General features: G+C 44.7%; 1 protein-coding gene across 8 annotated transcripts in view; it reads left to right on the forward strand.

The window, feature by feature from the left end:
* Positions 1–11129, forward strand: part of SERTAD2 (SERTA domain containing 2) — an 84304-nt gene that overhangs the window by 67115 nt on the left and 6060 nt on the right. Inside the window, exon 2 of one of the 8 annotated variants that reach the window (XM_064446664.1) lies at positions 10365–10646. The exons of the other annotated variants lie outside the window; for them this stretch is intronic. Coding sequence (XP_064302734.1) covers positions 10477–10646 — 170 coding nt within the window. The 5' untranslated portion in view covers positions 10365–10476. The remainder of the gene's footprint in view (positions 1–10364; positions 10647–11129) is intronic. 8 annotated transcript variants of the gene reach the window in all.

Genomic DNA, 11129 nt, shown 5'->3' on the forward strand with positions numbered 1-11129 from the left:
TGACTGAGTATGAAATGAAGTTTAGGACGTTTAGTTTCAGTCTCCTGATCTCTTCTCCTCCTGTATTTTCCACTCTCAATTTTCAAAGACCTAGTTTGTGGTTAAGTTTGCTTGTTCTGTATTAGTTATCTGTACTAAGCCTGCTTCAAAATACAGGTTTAATACATATGTTGTTAAAGTACACTATTGAAAGGGTGTCTTCATGTAAGTTTAAATGATTTACTGGAGAATGTTTAAACTACTACACATAAAAGTTACATGCATCCCATGGTGGCTGGTATAAAGGGTATTGCTTTGATGTAGTTGTTTATTGTGAAATCAAGCAGGTGTTACAAAAAAATGGATCTCTTCCATCTCTAACTCATTGCTGTTGTAGGATGCGAATCGTTCAAGGCTGGCCAAAGTTCCCTTCCTCAGTTTTCAGAAGGCTCCTTCGTCACACATGAAAATACATGCTGTATTTAAAAAAATGCGAGAGCTTTAGTGCTGGACTGAAAGGCTAACTGTTATCATCTTGTCTAACATCGCTTAAGACTTAGCAAACTTTCATGTCAAGCTTTACCTTTTTTTTGTTTGCTTCTGTTTTCGCTGGTGGTGGAGAAACATTAAACAGCTTTTTCACCTGTTTAAGATAAACTTGGGGGTGAGCGGGTGCTTTTTCACAGAATGTACTTGTTCGCAGGGCTGTGTTCATTTCATTTAAGCAAAAATGTTGAAAACAACTCATATGCCGTGTAGCTGCTTCAAAAATGCCAGGGAAACACCTTTCTTTTCTCTTCTTTTAACTCTCAGTAGTGAGAAACTGGTTAGCAAATAAAACCTGCAGGCCAGAAACTAAAATGACTTGTCATTGCTGGGATGTATGTTGCATTTTGCAGTATACATTTCTTTAGAGGTTATTTTTTTTCTCTCCTCTTCTTCCCCGCTGCCATTCGCTGCTTTTCAGTTTGACTGTGATAATTTATTCAACACTGTTTTCAGAGCAATAACCTACTTTTTGGCAAACCATTCAGTTCTTTCCACAGTATTGTGGGTATTTTTTTCCCTTCATGTGTTTAATAAGGGTCTACGGCAAGGGGGAAAAACAAGGTATCTTTGGGGAAAAGGTGCTATGATACACTTGCAAGCAAGGATTCAATCCAAGTAATTACACATATGCAAGAAACTCTCTTTTATTATACACAAAGGGGTCTCGTCTCTCTTGGATGCACGTGCAATTCTCATGAACCTTTGTAAGAATTATACACATCCAGTGAAGATGGGTCTAAAATACTCAGTCCCTATGTACACTAAATATATCAGCTAGACTGTGATGTGCGTGTGCCAATAGAAATGTCTTGTACAATATAACACAATGTTGCTGTAATCTATTGTTCAGAGTGATGTTGCAGGGGAGGAGGGATGTATAGCCAGTCTTGCTATTTCATCATTCTTCCTTAGAGTCTGACCAGTAGCATCTTGTCATTGCAGGCATGTAATTTTAGCTGTGAAAGGGGGCGTGTTTGCTAGCCCATGACACTTTCTGGTGGCCGCACTAGCTCTTTCAGATTGTTTGGAATTTAATTTACGAGTAAGGTGCCTCTTTTTAGCCAGTGCTTTTGCTGTGCCAATGCCTGCTGGCTCTGCAGTGGGAAGAAATGGAAGGCAGTCAGCCCTTGGCTGAACTGGGCCCTGAAGTGGTACACAGCCATCTTAATTGCTGTAGCTCCACTGCTTGAAGAGATCCTGGCCCTGGTTCTCCAAGTAAGGAGCCCTGTGCACCAACTCTGGCACGGCTCCATGCCCAATGGCGGGGAGATTTTATCGTGCCATGGTCCTGTTTGTGGGACCGGCACCTCCTGCTTCCAGGCATCGAGGCCCAGGGTGCCGGACTTGTGAAGAGAAACCATGACGTGGAGCAGAGGGAGCTTCTTGGCTGATTCCGGGAGGCTTGTGCATAGAAGCCCTCGCATATTTTTCGTGTGACAACAAGCAGAGTCTGCCGAATAATCAGCTAATCACATAGTAAAGTCAGAGGAGCTGGCCTAGTGCTGTGCATGTTTTTATTTACTGGGGCTCTGATTTCCTAGTACTGATGCCCAGGTGTGTAATGCAGCTCCTAGTCCTTGAGCTTTTGATACTGGCAGCAGAGTTGCTCAGCCTGTGTGTACACAGCACAGTGTAATTTGATTCACGCTTGGCAGGCCTGGCTGCTTCCTTAACACTGCCAGGTGGAGACCCAAATTTCAGAATAACCTTGGCCCAGCTCTTTCGGGTGGCTCTTTGAAGCACAGGGTCTCAGCCAAGCTGATCCCCAGTGAGGAGGTTCCTGTGTAGTGGCACAGGTGCTCTTGCGAGTAGACAGTGCACACATCCATCCTGGGGAAGGATGTAAAGAGGGTTTGGCACAGAGGTGACCCGAGGAAAGGGCAGCTTTGCCATCTTGCTGAAAGTCTTTCTTCCCCCCAAGTGACCTACCCTAACAAAACAGCTCCTGGTAGTGGAAAGTGGGGGAATCCTCCACCGCAGTCTAGCTCAAAGTAGGTACTGCTGGGGCTGGTGGTCAGCAGGGCTGTGTCTGCACCAGGCCTGCAAAGTGCTGAGGCGGCTTTAGCAATCATAGAAAGCTTGTTTCATGAAACTTCCAGTTAAGGACAAGACCAAAAAAGGGCAGGCTGGGGTCTTGTTTGCATCTGCTGGGCACTGTTGTAAGGATGCTGATGGAAAGTCCTGTCTGAAGCAGAACATGTGATAACTGACATTTTGGCTGTGTGAGACCTTAGAGATAGAAATTACTCCTGCTGGGCAATCCAAACCTGTTCTTTTTTCCAGTAAAGACAACTACCTTCCTGTACGTGAATAAAACCTATTTGGAATAAATGTTTTCCAGCCCTGTATGTTACAAAGCTTTATCCCTCACCTCTTGCTTTGTACTGAGAAGTTGTAAGAGCTGCTCAGAGGTTTTGCTCTTGACTTCAGCCTCACAGCTGGTCTGAAATACACCTAGCTAGCTTTCCACGCACAGAACCTGTGCGGTCTTGTTCACCTTTTAATTCTGCCAGGGTAGTCTTTAATGGTTTAACGAGCTAACAAGTGCTTGTCTGATTTAAACTTGCATTATGTTCTGCTACCCTGATAGGATTCCTAATATTATAAACACTCTTAATAACATGGCTATAATCTAGAAAACCTGCTCTCCTTTTTCCAAATAATTACTTAATGAGGCAGTAATTTATTCTAAGCTATATTTATTGGAGCCCTTTCCGGCTTTATCAGACATATTCTGTTTGGTGTGTGCAGTTAGTCAAAAACATTAGAACTGCTCCACTTCTTCCAAGGCAACACGTTACATTTAGCAAACTGACAGCATTAGAAACTGTTTCCAATTTAATAGAAGCATATGTTTCCTGCAAGACTTAACACACTACAGAGTCAGAGATTGCCTTAGACTGCGGCTTTGTCTTTTTTTTAGCGTGGTAAAAAGGAGCTGGAAACTGAAGGCAGAAGTTGAGCATGTAGTTGTGTTTTTGGTTGTTTTGCTTGCTTTTGTTTTTCAGAGAGCCTTCTAGCAGGGCTTTGATGGGCTGCAAGTTTAAGAAACTATCAAGAAGGTAGTGTGGGCGGCGCATGTAGAGCTCTCACTCAAAACACAGTTTCTGATCATTAACAAACAGCAAGAGCTTGCTTTGCCCTCTGGGCCTCAAATAGTACAGTATGCAACAAGGGAGAGCAGGCAAGGCACGAGGATGGAAACAGTAGGATCAGATTACAGTTTCAAAATATCACTGGAACACGTTGGCTGGCGTTACACTATTGACTGGCTTTATAATTGCATTGCTTATTTGCTAGGGAAAGGCTTCACCTTACTTTCTGATTAATGTGAGCACTCCTTCAGGGACCTGGGGACTCCAGGCTCTGAGTACCAAAGTAAACCCCTAGGAGAGCTGCTGACTTCAGATGGTCCTCAAATGAGAGTCTGAGCTCCCTCTGATGTCTTGTCTCCTGTTTGCCTGGAGGTTTCCTTACACAGTCCCTAACTAATTTCTGCTTAAGATTAGCCTCTGAAAGTCACACGCTATGGTTTCCCTTCTTATTTTGGTTTTAACCTGAGGCTGGAAAAGACCCCTGTCACTCAGCTTGCTACCTGCTCTGCCCAAGTTTCCACCGACGACTACGTAAAGCAGGGAGCTAAGGCTGCATTTCTGTAGGGAGAGGGGAGCTGCCTTTCTTGCTAAATGCAGGAGTGGGGTGCAAGCTTTGCTTGCCTCTGCTTCTTCTGGAAGAGCTGAGGTTCACCTGTCCACCACAGGGGATGGGAAGACTTGGGTGCCTATAAAACACAAGTGAGAAATACCTGCCACTTACAGTTAGGGCTGGCACTGACAGCCTTGCAACAAAGACTTGCAAACATAAAAACAATTCCATGTACTCTCTGGAAGCCTAGAGCTATCCAGGAGGCCAATTTTTGATATCGCTCTAAAGGAGAGTTGTGTAAGTGTGTATTAAGCCTCACTCAGTTAAAAAAAAAAAAGTATCCATAATCAATGTAAAATGTGAGTGTTGGGGAAAACAAACCTTGTAAATGGGGAATGTCTGAGCACTGGGTCTGGAGCCTGGAGAGGACAGAAGCCCCAGCACAGCTCTGTCTCCTGTACCTCTAGTCTAGGGTTGGGGGTTTTGTTTTCTAACTCACATGTGACATGAAACCCAATTCTTACCAGGCAGCACTTGTCAGGAGTCCTCTCTAGCCAGGCAACGTGGACATGTTACACTCAAACAAGTAAAATCTGCATCAGATCCTGAGAAGCAGCCTTGCAAAAAAAAAAAAAAAACCAAACCAACAAACAAACAAACAAACCCCAAAAAAACGCACACCACCCATCAGTGTACAAATAGCGAGCCAGCTGCAGCATGTTGAACATAGCCATGCGTTGCTGCGTGGTACATGCTGTACTAGCTCCCAGGGATGCTACTGTGCCAGGATTTAAAGACCCTGGTGGGAACAGATGAAATCTTCAAGAAGGGGTCATTTTCATCACATGGTGGATGTTGCCTCTGAAAGTCTGTGTCGCTTATTTGCTCCAGTCCTGGAGTTAAACCTTGACACCTGGGCTGTTCAGCTTTCTTCCTTGTTTTTAGTGAGGCTGGGAGAGGGTGCCAGATTTATACTGGTGTTCCCCTCCACTATTTCTCTTCCTTTCCAGCTTTGAATGGGGAGAAGGATGCCTGTGCTCTCAGAGGGCAGGCTGGCTCCCAGCTGCCAGGACAGGTTTGCTCTGCTTTGCTAGGATCTTGTAGGCCAAGGAGCATTGTTCTGCAGTGGGTGAGCCCATGGTCTTGCCCCCAGGGGGTCTTTCTGAGGCATGGCAGCTCTCCTGCTCTCTGCCATGGCCTTGGGGATGTGGAAACAGGGATGGGGAGAGAGAGGTTTACCTGTTTACCTCCCTAGCTCTAGGGGACAGATGCTTTGAAGTTGTGGGGACTGTTTGCAAGTTCAGGTGGTCCCTCAGGCTGAATTCAGCAGCACTGAAATGCCTCACAGCAGCCCAGCCTGCCTTTGCTAGCTCAGAGGAACTAGCCGTAGTCTTGCCAGTTGAACCCAGTTGGCACAAAAGGCCTTTTTATTTTGGTCCTGCAGCTATCTATGCCAAATCCTGATCCTGCTGAAGTCAGTAACAAAACACTCATTGACTACCGTTGGGCCAGGATACAGCCAATGCAACCCTCAAGGATGAGGAGTGAGGGATGAAGGAGAGGAAAATAATATTTCATGTGCCAGACATGACACAGAAAGCGCTTGCGTAATTTACTGGATAGAGTCTCTGAGAAGCACTGGTGAGGTTCATTTACACCTGAGGTTTGGAAACTGTTTTGGGAATGAAATGTGCAAATTCAGTACTCTTTGTGGTTTGGGGGGCTTTTGTGTTTTTTATTTCTGTGCACGCACGTGTGTGAAATAGTGTTTTATGTTAATTCCCCCAAGTTGCCTTTTTCTTTATTCCCCCCCGGTTTTAGTTACCCAAGATTTCAGAAAGTAACTGGTCCTGCTTTAAGCTCCACTTTTCACATGGGCCCCTGCTGTTCATGTCTTGCTTTTGGCTGTATGAGGAGGAATGGTTGCCTGTGGACTCTGGGGTTTGGTGCTTTTACCTTCTAAAAGTGAACCTCATTATATTAAGCTGTTCATCCCTTAGATCAGCTGAAATGGTGGTAAATATGAGTGGAAATGTAACTTCTTGAAGATCCCTTTCCGCCGTCCCTCTTGGTGTTTAGTTCCTCTTTCTTTTTTTCCTTCCTGTCTGCTTTGATGAGCGGGGAGGGACTAGTGGGTTGTGGAATTGATTTCTGAGAAAAGCCCTCAGTCTTGAGAGACATTTTAAACTAAACTGTTAAAAGCCTTTGAGAATTAACATTAAAGGGTATTTTTATTACTGGTGAGATAACCAAATCACTTATTCCCCTCCATTTTTATATATCCAATGCTTCCCTATGCCAAACTCCCAATTATTAAAGGCTTCAGAAATAGTCCAGCAGTGACAAGGTATAATGTTCTAAGTACAATCGATAAATACTTCTCTCACGATGTACGCATACCTCTGTCCTCTGGAGAGCGGAGGATTCGTCACAAAGTGAGCTCAGAGACATAGTCAGGCATTGCACAAGCTTTTCTGTGTTTAATCGATGATGGTTGACTCCAGAGAACCACCCGCTCCAGGCTGATTATCTCTTCTGCTATGCCCCAACTGCATTTTTTTCCAGCTCTGTCTGAAGAGCATGCAGAGCCAATAAAAGGAAGCTAAATGACATGCAAATGAAAAAAATATATATTACTGTTGTTTTCCAATTAAGAAAAGCCAACTCTGAAACAATGCTAGGGTTTTTTTGGCTCTGAGGCACATGCAATCACCCTAAATGGGCAAAAAAGCAAGTTGAATCTTTCTCAGCAACAGTAGTTCAGCTTTTGGGTCTGGGTCTTCCAGAGCTGGAGCCAATTAGTGGATAATATTGGGGAAGATCTCCAAGCAACTCCCCCTGCCTCAGTCCCCGCATAAATGTGTTTTTTCCATTGCCTTTCTTCAGCTTTCTGGTTCCACGTACCTAAGTAACATTGAAAACCAATTTGCATGCCAAGACCCTGCGACACCCTTTATTAAAACAAAAACAAAGCAACATCCCAGCTCAACTCCTAATGCTTGACCCCAGAATTATGTTTGCTGGCAGACGGATGGAAATACAGCAGGCATACATCTGGCTGGGATTGCTCCTCAGCCAAAATGGATGCACAGAAGACCCTCCATGGACGTGAGCCTTTGTTGCTGCCTGTCCAGTCTTGCATCGTGGTGGGTTGCTGTTGTCTGGCCCTCCTCATTACAGCCATGTGACTTGGTAGGCCTGCTCTGTCTTCTGACACTTGAGAGGGTGCGAGTATATCTCATTTTGTACCTAATCTATAAGTTTGGTGTTTTCATTTTCCTGGCAGGAGCTTTGGCTGGAAGGGGTAGGGTCAGAGTTTTTGAGATGAACAGAACTGAACCACAGCAAATGTTGGCATTGTACAACTTGCCCCCTTTTTTTTATGTTGTTCAGTATCTTGAGACATACAAAATTGATCTTTTTAATGTAGGCATGAAACTGTTGGTTGAAGGAGGGAAGAGATGGTTTGAACTGTAAAGAACAACCAGGTAGCGTTGTCTTAAGCTGTGCTTGTCAGAACCTATAAAATTCCTTTTTGGAGATCCAGGGAAAGGTTTGCAAGCCTGAAGCCTGTCTGTTTTTACCAACTCTATCAGTTGGTCTAAAAAGATACCGCCTCCTTCCTTTCTTAAAATGAATAAAGTGATTTATGGAAATTGGAGGAAAGTGGTTTTACATTTGCATGCCAGAGGAGAAGGGGATAAAATAAAACTCTCTAAAGCTGAGAGTCTAGAGGTGCTCATTTGAGCCCCCTGTTCTGGGGAATAAAATCCCCTTGCTTAGGCTGGCATCCTGCTTTGCTTCTTTAATAGTTAAATTCAGTTCAGAGAGCTTTTCTGGGGAAAAAGAAACTGAAAGCTGCGCTGAAAAGCTGGTAGGTGAAATTGGGAGTTGCCCGATCTATTTTATCTTTTAAAAGGACAAGCTCTGAACCAAGCTACGCGATGATCGAGTGAGATGTGAAAGCTTGACAGTCATACATACAGGAAATATTGAATCATTTCTAAGCTTCCTGGAAAATGATGTAGTGAGGTTATCTTTGTGTTTACTAATGATGATCCCATAGCTCTTTACCGATCAGCTTAAAAAACGTCTTAACTACCAGCACCTCAATCTTGGATGCAGATGGGCTGAACTGGGTTCATTCAAAATGCCTGCTGGCATCCCCTGACAGTAATAATTAATAATCGAGCACAGGGAATGGAGCATGTCCACCCGAATGGTCTGTTTTCTTTATTGTGGAGAAAAAGGTTTGCTTTGTGCAGTGAATATTTTTATGCATTCCTCACAGAACCTAACAAACTTTAAAACTTTCCTAGTCCCCAAGCCATTTAAAAATTTCTCCTTTAAACAGAGAATTGTGGAAGGAGCATTGATATGTCCTTAGGACAGAGCCTGTCTTTTTTCAGGGGGAGGAGATAGTAGGAAGGGACAGAAAGCTGCTCTCCTCCTAACCCATCACTGCTTTGAAAATGTGCTGGACTTGGGCAGGGGTTTCAGTTCTTGCTAGCCCGGTCCTCTGTTTCTTGCTCTGTCTGTCCAAAGGAAGGAAGCGTGTCTGTTGTGAACATTTGAACAGCAAAACCCCCCTCACACCCCAAACCCATGTACACAGCTCTAGAGTAGTCCATGGAAGTGACACTAGGGAGCAGAGAAAAACCAGACTTCGGCAGTAGTGCTAAATTTCAGAGGTTTTGTTCACCCAAGATTCCAGGCGCGGGGATCGCTGGTAGCTGGCCAAGGAACTTGGATGGCAGCCTACCCGTTCCTCAGCTCTGCTCAGCTTGCTCCCTCCTCCTGCCTTTCTTTTTTTTAATTGCATAATATGCTAGAAAATGATCTGGATTTGGGACTTATTTTTAACCAGAAGAGGCTCACTTCACCCAGTCTGATTTTGGATTTAACGCCCAGCAAATGCTTTCCGAAGCTCTTTTCTTTTTGCATTGAAATCGTGACTTCTTTTGCCCCCTCTCCTACTTTGCAAGGGCTCTTTGCTTTCAAATGTCTGTCAGACATTCTTGGGGATGTTTGCAAGTCCTTAGCCACAGCAGGACTGGTGTGTGACAATCAATTTGGTGTTAGACCTGCCTGGCACAGTCATTTTGCAGGCATGGATCCTGTTGGGGGAAATGGGAATTGTACTCAAATAAGGAAGGCGAGTTTTGTCTCCTAGACGATAGCAAGGCAATAGCTGCATAATAAAGCTTGTATGCAAAGAGTCAGGTTTGGGGTTAAAAATCTATTTATATGCCTGTTGCAACTTCTCTCTGGGTAGCTGGGGCTGGAAAGCATCTTCCACTTCTTTTTTTAAAAAATGAGGCTGAAATCTTCCTGCCATTTTATTAGCATTTTCTTAAATGGAGGGAGGGATGCAGGGATGAACAGGGGGCTGTCTGTGATCCTATTAAAAGGGCAACTGGGTGAGTGTTCCAGCACCTCACCACTCTACCTGGGGAAAATGGGAAAGTCAAACCTGTGCCCTAAGACGTGGAAGCAGGCCAAGTGCAGGGTGCTGCTCTGCAATGCCTGTGATCCTACCCGTCTCCACAGGACTTTTCCTCGGCAAATTTGATACAGCCCATGGGACAGGCAAGTGAAGTGTAGTAACAGCCTCTGCTCCTTCTAGTTTTGATTTAGATGTGATAAAACAGGATGTCTGGTAAACTGGCTTTATGCAGGTAGTGGGGGAGGGAGTCAGAGGGAACCTGCTATCTCACAAGCACTGAAAGAAGTGTCTGTCACAGGGACCATGCTGTTTCACCCAAGTCATTGTGGATATTTCAACAAACCAAACCCTGGCTACTCACTGAACATGGGTGGTTGTGTGAGGCAGAGGATTGCTGACCCTAAAGCCCTCCCTGTTCAGATGTATAACGTTCGGTTGTGCCTCTGTCACAGGACAGCAATTCCTTCATTCCTTTGTGGTTGGGGGTGGGGGGGGCTCTTCCTGTCACAAAAATAACAGTGACAAAATGAGGCTGGGACTGAGTTGTGTAGAGGAGCATTTCCACACACTCTGAAACATCCTGGAAGAGGCAGCACCAGGGATTGAACTGCCCTACTTACTCTTAGCTCAGAAATGATTTATGATGTGGGGCAAGTTTGGTAAAATTCCCTTTGTCTCCTTCTTCAAAATTGGCCATTTGACGAGGAAAAAAGCTCATGCATTTATGCTGATTTTTGTTCTTTAGAAAGCCATATGGCGTTCTTTTCTTCCCAAATGAAACCTGACATGGATGTATTCCTGAGTGAGGGACACGCTTTGATGGGGGAGAGGTGAAGACAAATGGTGTGTCTGGAGCAATGCATCCTTGCTCTGGTGCAAAAGCTGTTATGTCTGTGACTAGCAAGATCCTGGAAGTCTTACTGGAGGAAGCAAAGGCTGCTGGCATTGCCTTCACCAGGCAGAAGCTGAGGAAAGGGTTTCAAAAACCACTGTGTGAAAATGCTTCCTGTACCCAGAAGACCAGGGGGTAAGAAAACAGGCCACCCCAGCCCTCTGTAAGAGCTGCCAGGTGCTCAGTACTTCAGGGGACACCAAAATCCTTTGAAGCTTTCTGAGGCAGATGCCCCTCTCCTCAAACTGGGACCCAGGCACTGTCAGGACTGAAGGCCCTGGCTGCAGCAGCAGAGCGTAGTACAGAGGATGGTCTAGGAGATTAGACTAAAACACCTGACAGATATTCTTCTTCATCTGAAATTTATCTAATTCTGAGCGTAATAACTGCATTTCCTGCTTTAGTAGTTCAGCCCTTATGCAATCAGTTAAATAAACCCACGAGGTCAGATATGCATATATCCTGGTGTGCTAAAGGGTTAAATCTCCCAGCTTCACCGGGAAGGTTTCTCTCAGTATGCAGTTGCTTGAGCCTCGCTCCCCTTACCCCTGTGAACACACTTTTGAATAAAAAGGGAAATTCATTTTAAGAACCTCGGTGTATTACGTTTGTATTTCC

The sequence above is a fragment of the Phalacrocorax carbo genome, chromosome 3 (assembly GCF_963921805.1).
Source record: "Phalacrocorax carbo chromosome 3, bPhaCar2.1, whole genome shotgun sequence".
NCBI lineage: Eukaryota > Metazoa > Chordata > Aves > Suliformes > Phalacrocoracidae > Phalacrocorax > Phalacrocorax carbo.